Below are 16,674 nucleotides of genomic sequence, written 5' to 3'. Positions count from 1 at the left end.
CCCATGTGCTCCTGCTTTCCACGGCAGGCCTGTTTTTACCCCTTCCTTCTATGCCTCCTTCCCTTGGCGTTTCATCATTTCGGGAGGCTTTTTATGCCCAGTTTCCTTTCTTTCCTCCTTCTCTTTCATTTTTCAACCCTGTGGTTCCTCCGCTTCCAAATCCTGACTGTTTTTAACTCGGCTCGAGCCTCTTAATTAAGTTACTTTCCATTATTTTTTATCTAGTCCATTTGTCTCCATCCCCCGCACCCTCCCTTATTCTCCCTTTCCTCCCCAAGGCAGGCAGGGGCTGAAATCTTCCATTTCCATTTGGCTAACAATCACTTTGAATTTTTAACTGCTATTAAATTGGATCACACCGGTCACTGGACTGGAGTTGTCGAGCTGTGATATTTACTGGTGCCCGTCAAAGGGAAATGAAATTGTGGCTGCACAAAGGGGGAGGAGATGGGGGAGCACAGATTTATTCTGCCCGCGGTACTTGCAAGCAGGCACAATCCCTTTAGATTTCTGAGCGAGTTCAAAGGAAAACCCTGAACGCTCAACCATGAATGCATTGTAATGTCTTTAATAAATCAATTATTTGTTGGCAGGAAAGTGTCACTGCATCTCCAAGCCTTGTAATCACCTTCCTTGCTGTGTTTTAAGTGCTGAAAGCCCAACGAGGAAGACGGAGAGGCAGAAGTAGCAGCAGCACAGCGCAAACAACTCCTGCTTCGTCTTGCCACAGAGATGCAAAACCACAGCAGTCCAGTGACCCCCAGCACCAGAATGAGGAAATGATGGAGCCAGCACTAAAGCAGTTGAGCCTCGCTCTTGCAGGTCATTTGCAAAGCAGCATTTTCCTACAGCCCCCCCCCAACTAACCCATAGGTCTGAGCTTTGCGCTCCTGCCTTCGGGAGGATGCCGGTATTTTGGTTCTGCTAAAAGAGGCTTTTTCCCACTCCAAAATGTGCTAAAAAGAAAGAGGATTTCATTACAAAGCAGCCCTGGCCAAATCCAGCCCCTCCTCCTCCTCCTCTCTCTCTGCTGACAATATCCTCCCTTCCACAACAACAATCATCTGAGCACAAACAGACAACGAAGCTTTTCAGAAAGTAATGAACTCCGGTCGGAGCCAAGGCAGGAAGGGTTTAATGTTCAGCTCAGAAAGCTTGGCGAGGCCATCAATTATACAGCCCTGCTGCTGAAGGAGCAAGGGAAAATAAAACAGCATTTCAGGCAGGCTCTGCCAAAAAAAAAAGGGAAGATAGGGAAGGAAAACACCGCGTGAAAGATTGAATTCCATGAGCGAAGTGTTCGCGAAAGAGGAGGAGGATCAAAGGCTGCAGCTGAGAGGAGGAGGGATTACAAGGAGGGCAAACCACAAAGAAGCAGCTCTCTTGCCCCCTCGTCTCAAGGCTGGTCCAGGCAAGGACAGCCCTGGTTTGGTGATGGGGAGGGTTTGGCAGTGAAGGAGGTGCAATGAGATTTGTTGTGTAGGACAGCAAAGCAGCACACGGGCTGCAACCTCCACTGCCTCAACACAGTCTTACACTAGATGCTACCAAGGGAAAGGAGAGCTGAAATGTTCTGGGCATCCCTATGTGATGGGACCAGTAACCCAGGCAGGCAAAACGAGTGTATGGGTCCACTTAGAGCAAGAAGACCTCTTCTTGTCTGCACCCAGTGGGGCTCTTCCAGGGTTCCAACCTTGGTCTAAGGAGCAAAGCCACCTTATTGCTGAGGAACAGGGCAGAGGGGACCCGTTGCTATCTCACACCACCAGCTTCTCAGACCCCAAACCAGCCAGACCCCCAAAATCCAAGCCAGGAATATGCCCAGACCACATTTCCACATCTTTTCCAAAGATCCTTGCCCTTTCGTTCTCCACTTCAATTTCTCTTCCCCTTTCTCCTTTACTACATCTCTTTCTTTCCCATTGCAGCACCAGAACAGAAAGGAAAAGGAGCCCACAACTCTCTCGATGCTTCAATACAACTCCTCTGTTCCAAACTCCAACCTCTCCTTTAAAATCCAAGCAATAAGAGTGTGGAAAACACCACGTTCACCTCCTGATTCCCCGCTTTGTTCTCCCCTGGGGCTCAGTGACCCCTTTCAGCCTGTCCTTAAGCTCATGGATATCTGCTGGAGGTTTTCTAGCACGTGGAACCCGCTATGGGAGACGGCAGGGTCAGGCTGGCTCTTCAGCAGCTGTTCCCTTGGCCTCTCCTTTATCTCCAGCATTGTGTTCACATCTGCTTCCCCCTCTGCCTCTTTCCCTGCCGCTGGGAGCCTGGTTTTAAATCACTGCTCAGCACCAGGCGCGGGTTTCATGCCCCGTTCGGATGGGGAGCCAAAAGCCATTTGCAAGCCTCCCTCTGCCTCTTTTTCCCCCCTTGTTTTCCTTACTTTTTGTTATCCTCCTCACTCTGCCAGCGCTGCCACACTGCTTCCCCCTCCTCCCTTTTGGCTGTGGAGTTATCTTGGCTCTGGAAACATGTTCAGACACCTGGTTGCTGGCAGGAAGGGCTTTGGCAGTGGCTGGATGCGTGCAGCTCGCTGATAGGGAAGGGGAGGCGAATGGGGCGCAGGCGGTGCGGGTCACTGTGACCCACCTTGGCTCTCAGGGACATGCTGGTGGCCGCTTGCACTGCTCCTGCCTGGCTGGTGGTTTCCCTCAAGCCAGGCATCCCTCTGGCTTTGCCTGGAGCTTTGGCAGAGGCCAACGGCTGGGTTCGCCAGGGGTTTGTAGGGTGGCAAAGCGCAGCTTTGTACAGCAGCGCCCAGGAGCTGTGTTCTGAGGGATGCATTTAGGACAAGGCACTGCCATCTGTGGCTTCCTTCCCTTGGCAGAGAGCACGGCTCCTCAGCATGGCAATTCTGGCAAGGCAAAGCAGCAAAAAGCCTCGGGAGCAAACTGAGTGGGGCATGTGGAAGGATGCCTCACTGCCACTCTGCCCATGCAGTGGCTCCAGCCTGAATTCCCCTTTCAGATTGCAATCTGTCCATGCTATCACAAACCAGAGAGGCCTATAGCCCTGAAAAGCTTAAACACTTCTCACCCATGGTCTATACAGGATTTGAAGCCAGGATCCCCATGGATGCCACCAAACAGACCGAACTCCCTTGGGAAGAGCACTTCGCTCCTGCTCTTTGACTCCCCAAGTCTCTACAACAGGCTTCTGGGCTTGCCTGCAGTGGGACTGGCAAGAAAACTCAGCTTTAAAGGCCAAAAAGAGGAGCCAGATTAAAGTATCAAATCTGAATTTATGCTCACGACTTAAGGTTTAATAATGCAACAGAAAATCAATATTTAATAAAGCAAATGATGGGGAAAAACACTGAATGGGAGATGAGCCGCTGCTCGTGTTTTCAAACAAGTAACTCTCGGAGGAGCTGGTTTGGCAGGATGGATGCAGGGCCAGATTGCCATGAAGAGCTGGCATGAAGGATGCCTCAGGTCCCACCAGTTCCGTGTCAAGGGGGGCTCACGGGTCTTTTATTAAAGGACAAACAAGGAATTACTGTGGTGGTCAGAGTCCAAATACCCATGGAGAGAGATCAAATGCTGGTGCACAAGGGAAGCCAAGCAGCTGCCTCACTGAACAGGTCCAGATTTGAGGTAGGGCTGGAGCCTGGGCTTGTGAAACACAAAGAACTCACCCAAATTTGGGTTTCAAATGCATCAAGAAAAGCTGTCAAGGGATGGAGATCCCCTGAGAAGTTGGAAGGGAGCACAGGAGCTCAAGGAGAGGATAAACCCCTGCCTGCCAAGCAGCGTGTTGCTAATTCAGGGGTGCAAGTGGCGCGGTGAGTGCGCATCCCTGGGATGCTGGGCTTGGGCAGGATGAGGGATGCGCCTGGGATGCTGGGCGCAGATTTGTGGCAGCTCGGACTCCCTCCCCTGGAGGATGGAGGAAACTGCAGCGAGCCCGTGCACTGCAGAGATGTCGGGAATGAATCGTGCCTCGAAGCTCATCCAGCTCCAACCCCTGCCATGGGCAGGGACCCCTTCCACTGGAGCAGCTTGCTCCGAGCCCCTGTGTCCAACCTGGCCTTGAACACTGCCAGGGATGGGGCAGCCACAGCTTCTCTGGGCACCCTGGGCCAGCGCCTCAGCACCCTCATATCCAACCTGAACTTCCCCTGTTTCAGTTTGAACCCATCACCCCTTGTCCTATCACCACAGTCCCTGATGAAGAGTCCCTCCCCAGCATCCAGATGTTGCTTGATCCACATCCCACCTTACCACTTACAAGCCTGGGGCTGCTTGAAAGCTGATGCTGAGATGCAGAGTGTCCCTGCAGCCAGCACTGCAGTAATAAATGCCTTTTGCAGCAGTAATCCTCACTGTTTGCCTACCCCACCGCCTCCACTATGATTTTCCAGCCCTAAACGCAAGCTGGGAAAGTGGGGACTTTTCCCCATGCCCACCCAAGTGACAGTGGGATGCACAAAGCTCAGGATGCACCAAGACCCCTCTCACAAAGTTTGGGGGCTCTGGGTAAATCCTGTCCTCCAAGGAGATCCTCACTTGCACTGGTATGGATGCTCAGCTCATTTCAGGGCAGCAAAATGAGCTCTGGTGCCCTTGTATGAAATCTTTCCTTTAGCATGCCAGGTTCCCAGCCTGGCCCTGCAGCACCGCAATAATTTGTAGCTTGTGCTGGGATCCTTCACGATGAAAGATGACATATAAATATAAAACGTTATCACTCCATAACAGCCACATGCTATAAAACGCCGGGCAGAAGGATCTGGAACTAGATGGAGGCAGTGCTTTCAATCCTTCCCTGCAGAGTACTGCTGCTAAAGCAACGGACCCGCTCCAAAAAGCTCCGGCAATGGAAGGAAGGAGAATAACCCCTAAAAACATCACAATTGTGGAATTAGATGGATAAAGCGACCTGCCACCAGCATGACCTTTCTGTGGTGACAGCCCTGGGTTAGGTGTAGCACTAACACAGCAGTGCCACCTCCTCCCATCCCCTAAAGGGACTTTGGGATGCTCTGTGTTACTGTAGTAGCAACGCGCCGGTACTAATGTTACACTACAACGAGTTGACTCTGCTCCCGCGACAGTGATAACAACGCTGTTACTGTAGTAACATTCCATTGGTGAGGTCTCACCGTTCTCCCCTTAATTTTATTGTCATCAGATTAAATTGCAATAATGTTATTGAGCCGCCATTAGGGTTGCCATGGTGACAATACCATTAAGGTACCGCTATCGCATCACAGTGGTCCAACCGTTCCACCACAAATGTTTTAATGTAGTAAAACAAAAGAGATGACTGCAGTAACATTAAATTGCAGCGACCTCGATACCCCCCCCCCCCCCCCCGCATCCAACATGCCTAACAACTCTGGAAACCAGATGTGGTGATGGGGAGATCCTACAAGCACAGCCTGGTTTGGTTTGGAAGGGACCTTAAGAGAGAGAGCTCATCTCAGCCTCCCCTCTAGCACGTTAAAGCCATTCCCCTTGTCCTGTCCCTACATCCCTTGTAAAAATTCCCAACATGCATCCCAGAGGCACAGCGCAATGTTACACCACACAGGGGATGAACACAAGACCCACTTGAGTCTGGCCAACAACTGGCCTCCCACTTTCACCCTCTCTGCAGAAAAGAGATTAGTGCAGTCACCATTGAATGGCTCCGGGTGATGCAGTGACCTCTCCCTGAAAGCCTTTAGAGAGGATGGGTCAACAGGGCTAAAGGGAGCTCATGCTTTCAGAACGGCTCTTCTTCTCTACAAGAGGAGTGATCAGAAGGTGACCTCCATGGCTTTGGGCACCCCTGAGGGACTAGCAAAGAGAGTTACCTGCCCTGCCACAATAGCGCAAGCAGCTGGAGCTGAGGAGGATGGAAATAAAGGAGCCATAGGTGTACCAGAGGTGGAAATGACCTCAGTGGGCACCATTACGCTGCCCCAGTACAAAGACCTCACAATACACTGGATGACAGTGTTAGCACTTCACTGGGGGAGAGAAACAGAAATTGGCCACAGCCTTGGTGTACACAAGAAAGGAAACCACAAAGGAAATGAAGCGGTCTGTGCGTCCTATGAATCACCGGCTCTTCTTTCCCCTTCCTCCATTCTCCTGCCAATTATTTCTCCTTGGGAACGGGCTACATCCTCCCCTGGGTCTGGGGTGCCAGGCAAGCACGGAGGATGCATTCCCTTCCCAACCAACCTAACCTAATCATGGAATGGTTTGGGTTGGAAAGGACCTTAAGCTCATCCAGCTCCAAACCCCTGCCACGGGCAGGGACACCTTCCACCAGAGCAGCTTGCTCCAAGCCCCTGTGTCCAACCTGGCCTTGAACACTGCCAGAGATGGGGCATTTACCACTTCTTTGGACAATCTGTGTAGTGCCTCACCACCCTACTGCTTCTCTTTCTAATGAGGACAGTGTCAACACACTCGGGCACTGTTCACCTCCGCATCCCTCCCTTTGCACCACTGGGGCTCCCTTCTATGCTCTAGGAAGGAGGACGCTGCAGCGCAAGTGGGCCACGTTCCCAGCGGGATGCAGTGTGCTGGCTCCCTCCACCAGCAGCACGGAACTGGGGCAGCCCAAAGTGCTCCAGTCCAGGCTCTGGAGTACCCTGGTTTCCCCCCCTTCCCACCCCACCATATAATTGCTAATTAATAATAACGTTTAGCTCTCAGATAGCACATTCCATCTTCAAAGACCTCTGTCGACATTAATGAATTAATCCTCATCAACCCCCCTGTGAAGGAGGTGACAATTATTATCTCTGCCTCACAGATGTTAAATTGATTTGCAAAGAGGTCAAGTGGCTTGGGGGGGAATGGGGGGAGCCTCCAGAAGGCCACATGGAGAAGAACATCAGTGGGTTAAACCCACAGACTGGGCTGATGGAGAAGACGGAGCTGGTAATCTCAGGGGGGAGATGGAGAGATACGGGGGCAGCAACGGATGTGGGACCTGCAGAGATGCTTCCTATGGGAACAGCAGTGCAGGGATACAAAGCCAACAACTAGGACAGTGCGGGAGAGAGCGTGGGAGACCTTCAGTCCTCCACAACAGCTCTGCTACAAAAGGAAAGGATGCTTTGATGGACGGATGGCGATTAGCAACAAAGGGAGACGGGAAGGAACGCATCAGTCACCGGAGCCGAGAGCGCGGGCGAAGCGAGGGAGGATTTCCATTTCGTGCCGCTGGTTTCCTCCCCTCCACCCATTTGGGGAGGCTCTCCCAGCTCTCCACGCGCCTTTCAGAAGGTATTCTCTAAACCTGCTTTTGCTTCTAAGACAGAAAAGCTGCTCTCATGGGGGGGAAAAGGTGTGGAATGCACCTGAAAAACCCATGCCAGGAGCTGTGGTTTCCGCTGGGATTCATCCGATGCTGCACGTGACCAACTTCTAAACTGAGTTACCAAAGAGCAAATCCCTCTGCACCTTCTCACCCCATTGTGGCTTTGGCAGTGCAGGGCACAGGCTCAGCCCCATGGGTGACCCCCAGCTCCATGAGTGATGCCCAAGTTTCTGGGTGGAGCATGGTTAGGAAGGTTCTAAGCATCTCCAGTGAAAACCAGGCATAAGGAACGCATTCCCATCCAGTGTGTTTTCCCTACAAGCCACCTTGAGGCCTTTGGACCAGAGTGATGGGGACTGCAGGGACTGATCCTTCCTCCCAGCCTCCCTCCACTCTGCAGGGCAGGCAATTCCCATGCACCCCCAACGCAAGGCATGATCGAGCCATCAAAAAGTTCTCCTCATTCTCCCCTGAGTGAAAGGGGCTTATGGCATCAAAGGAAAATTAATGGGGCAGCGTTTGGGGTTTGAAACAAAGCCCCGCCGGTGGCTTTATCTCACCAGCACACACCTTGGCAGTGATGCTCCCGGGGTGGCTTCGTTATGGGGTGAGGTACCACCAGCATTGGAGTGTCACCCCACCACCTTCACCCACAGCCCCTTTAGTCCAGCAGCAGGTAATTAACTCCCTAATAAAGGCAGGGATTTGCAGCTTAACCCCGGGCCTGTGAAAGAGTGGGAAACCTCATTTACCCCCAACAAAAGGGGAGGGGTGATTAGTTGCTCCAGTGACAACAGCAAGAGCCAGATAGGGCGAGGGGAACTGATAAAGCAGCAGAAAGCGCTAATACCCCTCAGTCGCCTGCCTTTTCTTTCCCCTCCTTCTTTCTTTCTTTGGACGCACTAAAACTCCACCATTTTCTATCATGCAAATTTGTGTGCCTAAGTGAGATTAAACTCTGGCAGCACTGTGCCTCCTTCCCCAAGTCCATTTCCCGTGCGGAGATAAGGCCAACTTCCCTTAATGCATCTTACAAGGCAGTGGGAGTTTTGAAGGCGCGCACTGGAGACGGCATATTATCAATACAAATAAGAGCTTTCCAGATACTGTCCTTCTCCTCCTCCCTCCCCTCTCTCTTTTAAACCCAGGAACCCAGAGAACAGCTTCAATAGCAGAAGTGTCATGCAAGGAGCAAGGAGATGGGGGAGGCTGTGCCTGAGATGCTGCTGCAGAGGCAAGAAGCAGGACCAGGACGGGATACAGGAGAGGAGAGGAAGGGAAAGCATCGCTTCTCAGAGGTCAGTGGGGCCTGAGTGTTCTTTCTCACTCTGGGTTTCTGCCTCCCTCCGAGTTCAAAGCTTGCCTACAGTGAATGGGGCTTCCCTGGGTTTTGTCCCTTTGGGATTTTCACCCCCAAGCCTCTCACTCTTCCCAGGGTCCAAGGCAAACACGGGCAGTGCTGCTTCCCTGTGCTTTGTCTGGCCTTATGGCAACTCCTCCTGAGAACAAATGAGTGCTGAGCAAGCAGGACAGGCAGAGACCACCTTCCAGACACACGGACACTCACTGAGCTGTTCATTGTAGTCTGAGAGCTCCAGGTGCTAAGAACCTCCTTGGACCTTTTGCAGCCCTATTGCTGGCTCGCATCAACTTGGCTTTACCAGCACTGAACCTGACCCCATTTAAAGCAGTCCCCGAAATAGCAAGTCTGAACTCTGATGCATTCAATGCCAAGAGACTGTTGTCTCGTTCCTGGGGCTCATTCGTCCCATATTGACACAGAAGCAGCAGGAAGGAGAGATACACCAACGTGCTATTCCTGGAAGCAGTCACCTTTTGCCTTTTGTAGAGGATTTCAAGACTGACAAGTGCTCCTGAAAGCCTGACCGAGAAGGAAAGGTGGGAGAAAGGGGGCTTGGATCCTTTCAGAGAGAAGGTGGCAACACGCTAACAACCTTCCCAAAAGTGAAGGTTGTTACAAAGAGGACACTGATCAATTGTTCTCCACATCCTCCGGGGATAGGCTGAGAAAAACTCCACTTGCAACAAAGAAGGTTGAAGTTGGATATTAGCTATACATTTTCTAATTATAAAGGTAGCGGAGCAATAGAATAGATCGTCAAGGGAGGCTGAAGAACCTGCTTTGTTAAAGAGTTTCAAGAATAGCTTTCACATGTGTTTGCCAGCGATGGCTCAGCCTTGTTGCAGAGGGATGGGCTAAATTAGCTCTTGAGGTGCCTTCTACCCACCTATTTTGGGCTCTCAGCCATCAATACAGTCAACCTAGAAATAAATGTGCGGCACTCCCCTTGCTGCAGCGTGGACATTCCGAGTTCCTGGTGGTTTCTAGCTCATTCCTTCCCTCTGCCTTGGGGCACCATCCCCAACCCTCATACCCTAAAGGGAGCTCCCTCTCTCACCCCTATCCCTCTTCTGGTTTTTGCTCTTTCCCACCAAAGCACCCCTTCCTCCAGCAGCCCTGGTAGACATGAACCCCAGCTTCTCAATCCCTCCATCCACGGCTGTTTCGAAGTGATATTCCTTAAACTTGGGGAGAAGGAGGGATGCACAGTGTGGGATGAGGGCTCCTGGACCCTGGCTGATATGCACCCATCACACCTGCTTGAGGGAGCATCAGGCTGCTGAAACCCTGGTCGGAAGGGGAAGAGCTCCTTGTTCGGAGAGCACAGCCTGCCCCAGGGCATGATTTAATTGCATCCTGAGAGGCTGGAATGCTCCTGTGTGCCCCCAGGCCCTTTCCTGGTGCCGCAAGGGCAAAGTCAGGGCAGGGTTATACCACATTGCATGTTCATTGGGCCCATTTTCCAAGGGAGGAGAGTTAATCCTGGTACCCCAGCCAAATACTTCTTAAGGTCATTAAGGCTTCCCTTTACTTACACATGATATTCACCTTCATGTCCTGCTCTGCCACTTTCCACCCAAGAAAGAGCTGGTTGAGCCAAGCTTTTGGAATTAGGAGGCCAGTATTTCTGTAAGGATGTTCAGCATGGATATAGAACTGAGCCCGTCACTGAATCCTGCAAGGAGTTAAGAAACAACCTTTTCCTCTGGTACCCAAATGTCTCTTCCTAACGATACAGCAAGACACAGGAGGGATGGGCCTGGATGCCTGGTGATACGGGAAATTTAGGAAACGGGAATCAGAACAGAACAGATAGAAATTGTCCTGCATCACCCCAGCATCTGATAGCGGCTTCAGAACTTGAGGGTGATCGACTTTGGCTTAAGAAACTCAGGCAGGTAATAATAGATTGCAAGATAAAGAGCAAGGAACTGGGCTGGCGATGCATCCGCTTCCCTCCACGGTTAATGGAGATGGAAAAAGTCTGGCTCTGCTTAGTTTGCTTGATTGCTCCAAGAGGAAAGAGAAAACAGAAAGGGGGAGGAAGGGGGGGGGGAAATAAAGGCCCTGGGTTTGGGTTTTCCCCCCCAGCTTCTATTCATTAGGCTGCCAATAATGCTTGGGCCTGGCGTATCGATGGTGGTTGAGCTCAACCTGACTCTGCGTATAAGACCAATGGCTTTTTAACCCAGCTTGTTTCCAAATCAATACAGCCATCAGCATTCGAAAATTAGCCCGAGACGAGATTCCAATACTCAAGCTGGTGTCTCATGCTAAGAGCGCTCCCGCTCAGGGCACAGAGGAAGTAGGAAGGAAAAAGAGCTTGCTAACAAGGGATTAGAAACTTGCCATCAATCTTCCCCAGGGCAGCACACTGCAGCCCGTATGCCCCACCACGTGGGCTCCTCCTTTGCCAGTATCCTGCGGCACAGACGCGGGATGGACGTGGCATGAACATGCATTTACTTGATCATCATGTGTGCCCACACATGTAGGTCCCCTCTTAAGAGCCCATGTTGCTTGTAAGCTTGCCAAAGAGAGCGTATACGTGCATTGTGCTCTCTCATCGATGCGCACTCATGGACCAGCACCAGCAGGATGCTGCAAGAGCTCTGCCACCCCATGCCAACCTTCCTCCTCCTCCTCCTCCTCCTCCTCCTCAGTACAATTTCAACACACAAACACATATTGTTGCTAGGCTTAAACACACCCCCACAGAGTACACAAATCTGCCAGCTCGCTCTATTCCCTCAACACAAGTTTTACTTCAAGCGTTGCCTCCAGCATGGAAAACAAACACAACCCAACATCAAATCACAACCACCAGCATCATGGGTTTGCCAGTGACTACTTCAGGAGGTAAAGCTGTATCAGCGCTCCCTGACTACTCCAGGAAAAGTGGCTAAATGCATCACCCAGCTTCACTGGGGCTCTCCAAGCCTCTGCATTTGAACCAAGTTGTCTTCAAACCTGATAGTGGGAGCAATGGGAAGAGAAGACACCAGGGCAAAAAGGAAGAACAGGAATCAGAGCAAGCCCAACCCCTTTATGAACCCCTTTCCTCTTACCTTGCACGATGAGATGGACGCGCGATGTCTTGGGGTGATTGTCTGTCTGCACAGAGCAGGTGTAGGGGCCTTCATCATAGACATCCACATCTTGGATCTGGATGCTGTACTGGGTTTTGGTGTTGGCCAAGAGCACCACCCGAGGGTCCAAGCACCACTTGTCATTGCCGGCATAGAGGATGCTGCTGCGGTTCAGCCAGGCCACTCGGGTGACTCGGTTGTCCACGGAGCAGCTGGGGAGAACAAAGAGGTGACCCATCAGTGAGCTGCTCTTGGATGCTCTGTCCTCCTTTCCCCAGCCCCTCCTGGTCCTTTGGGCACTATATTTAGCTTTGCTGCCAGCAGCAGTTTCAGACACCAAGTGCTTTCAGTGTCCAAAGAGGACAATGTCAGCACTTCACCTGCTCAGAGCACCAATACCCATCTAAGCTGGTGGCTCCAGAGATTTGCCCAAGAGCTTCACGATGATTTCAGACAGAAAGAGGTCAGAGCCACTCAGTACCAGCCACCAACAGACTCCTCTGTTCCCATTTGCTCCTTTGCAAACTCAGAGACAAGCTAAAACCTCCATCCAGAGCTCAAACCATGCTTTGAGGGGATGCAGCTTGGTTCCTCCTGCCCAAACCCATCACTTGTCATTCTCTCAGACCCTCATATCCCTGTGTCAGGCAAAGAAATGAGAAGTTGAGCCAGGAGAGCAGCTCAGGCTGCTTCACAAAGGAGCAAGGAAAATTTATCTGAGGAGGAAGCCAGCTCTATCACACCTCTAAACAGGAAGCTTTTGCTTCCTACCACTTCTCCCTCTGCCAGCTCTTCCTTCCCTATCCATCATCTGCATCATTGCATCTCCCTCACTTACTGCACCTTACCCCAGCTAAGCATTTCCCTTATCAAGTGATGCTTTGGAGGTGGAAATCTCTATCCAGCTTTATTGAACAACTGAATCAACACCACGGTGCAAACCAGGATGACTCTTTGCTCCTGAAGGAGATTATTAATGCCCACATTAGCAGGGGCCACTCTTGTTCCTCCCGAAGGTCTCCACCAGCTTGTAACCCTCCATCCTCACGTCCCCAAGCAAGGTTTGAATCCTCTATGTCCACAAATCATCTCCAGATGGGTGAGCAGCAGAAGCCCTGCAGCCTGTCTGCTGGCCCAGCAGAAAGCTGCAGCCACCTCCAAGCCAGTCAAACCCCTGCTTCTCATGGAGCAGGTTTGGGATTATGGAGCCATTAGGATTTAGCCGCGCTTTGCTGGATGCAACGATGGAGGATAATGTCCCTGCATAAAACCACTCAGCCTAAGATCCACTGTTTATATTCTCCCCAATCTACTTCATTACTTGTGCAGTAGCTTGGATGCAAATTAACTTCAGAGGCACCAAAAAAGAGCACAGCAGCTTCTGTGAGGTCTCACACGGGGTAAGCTCAATGAATGCAAGAAGCTTAATGGGCTCTTCCTGCCAGGCTGTGGTAGGTCAAGCTGTCTCATCTCAGCCAGCTTCTTTATGGAGCCTCTTTGGCCCCAGAATGATAGGAGAAGCTTAAATAACCCACTCAGCCTCCACACACAACAGAGAATCAAAGAATCCACTCGGTTAGAAAAGACCTTCAAGATCATCCAGTCCAACCATTCTCCAGCACTGCCAAGGCCACCACTAACCCATGGCACTGAGGGCCCTATCTACATGGCTTGGGAACACTTCCAGGGATGGTGACTCCACCACTTGCTTAGGAAGCCTGTTCCATTTGGAGGTTCGGGATGATGGGTCCCCATGCAGTGATGTCCCCAAGGTGAGAAGGGTGGTCTGCAGCCCAGTCTGCAGCCCTGCCTGCTGATCTGTTAGGCAAGTACCCAAGTTACTGCACCATCCTCCTCCCTCTCTGGTGTGAAAAACATCTGAGATATTAAACAATTTTACTGCTGTTCCATAATGATATTACGATAATAATAAATTACATGTGAGCAGATTTTTATTATCTACATAAAAAGAGGCAATAGATCCAGCCTGGGCTGAACACCAAGAACTTGGCTCTGGTTTTCAGCTCTGCTACAACTGGAGCAAATCTTGAGAGTTCACTTGCTCAAGTTGAGCAGAACTTGAGGTTTCATCCCAAAGGATGGTTATTGCATCCTGTACTCTGAACCTCAGCTCTGCTGGGAACTCAAACCTACGGCGCTCAACTTAATGCAGTGGATATTTGGTGCTGGGCTCATTGCAAGGCCATGAAATAGGCTCCTGTGGTGACAGCGAGCAGCATTTTCTGTGAAACGCATCAGTTTGGAGATCCCTGGATAATAATGGAGCCAGACAGTGTGCAATCCAAGCATTCCCTCTATCGTATGAGCATTTAAAGTGCTTTTGAAAAGCAACGGGGCTGAGGTAACGCATGAGGCAACAGTGAAATAAGTGCTCTTGCCCTTCACAGCACCCGGTCGCAATCGCTTCTTATCACCCAGACACGCTTCTCTGTCCCTGGGATGGGCAAGCTCGACGTTGTTATTGTATTTTCTTCCCTCCTTTCAAGCTCCTGAGCTACAATATATATAATAAAGCACAGAAAGAGCTCCTGGGGAAGACACACTTCGACCTCTGGGGTCGCTGTGCTGTTTAGAGGGTGGCGGGTTGTGCTTCTGCCCAGGCCCCCTCCAACCACTGCGTTAAACCCTCCTCCTCCTCCTCGCCTACGTGCCGGATGGGATCCCCGCGGCCGAGGCTTGCCGCAGCGACCTGATGCTCTTCCAGCCCTTCCATCTGCTCCCCATTCCCTCCTCCAGCGGCTCCCCTCTCCAGAAGCCGGGATGGGAAGCTCTCCTCTCCCGTACACAGGCAGCCGAGCGGAAAACCTTTGGCTTTGGATGGGAAGCTGGGTTCCAAGCACAGGTGGAGAGCAAAGCCACTACCGAGCCTGCAGCCTCCCCCCTTCCCACCCTGTTCCTGGCAAGGAGCAAAGCCCTGAGATGCTTCCTCCACCTCGCTGGAGGCTCTCTCCCCATAACGTGCCAAGGAGGGAGGGGAGCGAGAGGTCCTTGGGGTGCCAGAAAGCAGCTCTTGCCTCCAAGAAGATGATGTAAAAACAATTAAGCACAGATGAGGTAATTTTCTCCCTCAAGATCCTTAATCCCTGTTACGTTCCTGCTCAGAAGGCAAGGCTTTCTCCTCCAGCAGGATGAAAAACTGCTGCCTGTCAGCACAAGGAGGAGATGCTGCTGCTCTCCCTCTCTCTGCTATTCCTCTCCTCCTAAACCGAACCCCAAGCCTCAGGGTTTCTCCTTCTGGAGATGCTGCTAACACGCGGCTCCTGCATCAGGTAGTAATGGTTTGCAGAGCGATGTAGCTCCTAATGCTACATCAGACCATCTGCTCCCTGCTGCCACTCAGATGACCACAAATGATGGAGTTTAGGCGTTTTAAGACAGTTGCATGCATCGAGCAAAGGTGAGACTTGTAAGCATACATCTTCCCTACCTGTCCCAACATCTCCAGCAGCCAAAGCTTCTTGGGTTTGCTATCTGCCCTCAACAAGCAAGCCAGTCCTTTTAGGGACTGGCTGCTCTTCCCCACAGCCAAAGTCCTCATGCCTGTACCCTCCTCATCCCATGCAAGGGGCCCATGGGTTCAGCCAACATCCAGCCTGGCTGCAGGGACACCAGTCAAAGAAACTGGAATAGGGAAAACACCACCATCAGGTTTCTGCCCAACTTAGGTAACGCAAGCACAAAGATGAACAGGGATATAAATGCCGACAGAGCCCTCAGTGGGGATAAAATAAGGGGGAGCAGGATGCTTTACAGACACAGATCTGCTCCCAAAGAGCCCACTCCCATACTGCAGCCACCACTATTGAGCAACAGGAATGAACTAGCAACAGGGTGCCAAACTGGGTGCCCTGATCGCTTCCCACAGGGACCTCCCTGTGTTTCTGGCATGGAACACACATGGCACCCACAGCAATGACAACGAAATCCTAAACCCCTCTCTTTGCGTTCCTGAGTTTGCACACAGAAAATGACGGGAGAGGACGTGGCCCAGCAGTAGGAGGAAGGAGGTTTTTAATTACTCAAGTGTACTAATTGGCACACAGCACTTTTTGGTTGCCTCTCAATGCAGATCGCTGGTGTTCCAGAGGGCTGGGCTGGAGAGCACAGATTGTCTCAACCCAGCAGGACACACAAGCCATGAATCATGCTAATTAGAACTGAAAAGAGCTCGGTGAAATCACCAACCTGATCGCTGCTTGCTTTGCACTTAGCAGGGTACAAGCTCCATCTTGGGGAGGCAGAGATGGGGCTAAGCCTGGCTCACCCCATTCAACTTGATGGCCCAACCTGGGGTTGTGACCAAGCTCGCTTCTCTTTCCACCACCACCTCATTCTTTGTGCCCACCCTAGAGAAACCAGCTTCCCAAATCCAGACTGATGGAGTTTCGCACACGTTGCACCACGGCATTGACCCATTATCAAGCATCCTTAGATGTCTTCTCGTTTTATTCCCAAACACTGGATTTCGAAACAATCCCTTCCTCACCAGCACCTTTTTGTCCCTGCTATAGGTTAGACCAAGCTGGAAATCAGCTTGAAATAACTCATTTGGGGTGCAAAAGCTCCCCAGATCTCTTTGCCTGTGGTTGGGCAAGGAGACAAGCTGCTCTGGCCCCAGCATCTCATGTCCCAGACATCACCTTCCAGCCTCTGCAGCATCAGCTATGCTATAAATGATCAGCTAAACTAGACCGCTGCCGCAGGCAGGAGCTTCACAGCACAGATTTATTTCTGTGATTATCACGTTTTATTGTTATTTATTAGGATTAATTAAAGGCTGGGCTGTGAACAACTCAATCCCATTCAGGCAGAGTCCCACTGCTCTCCTACTCTTTCCTATGATGTCTGGTGCACTGGTGGCAATAGATGTTTGGCCATCAGTTCCTAAGCAAAGGGAAAGCTAGGGTCAGATTGTTCCATGCTCCTTGG

At 51.3% G+C, this 16,674-nt stretch overlaps 1 protein-coding gene across 2 annotated transcripts in view; it reads right to left on the bottom strand.

The window, feature by feature from the left end:
- LOC308228291 (protein CEPU-1) overlaps positions 1-16,674 on the bottom strand; it is a gene marked incomplete at both ends in the record, with an annotated part of 326,758 nt that overhangs the window by 37,155 nt on the left and 272,929 nt on the right. For both annotated transcript variants that reach the window (XM_080631564.1, XM_080631563.1), the window contains one exon: positions 11,704-11,936. In XM_080631564.1, the coding sequence (XP_080487690.1) occupies positions 11,704-11,936 (233 nt within the window). The remainder of the gene's footprint in view (positions 1-11,703; positions 11,937-16,674) is intronic.

The sequence above is a fragment of the Psittacula echo genome (genome assembly GCF_963264785.1).
Source record: "Psittacula echo genome assembly, chromosome: 18".
NCBI classification, from domain to species: domain Eukaryota; kingdom Metazoa; phylum Chordata; class Aves; order Psittaciformes; family Psittacidae; genus Psittacula; species Psittacula echo.
This window is presented reverse-complemented; position numbering and strand designations above follow the sequence as displayed.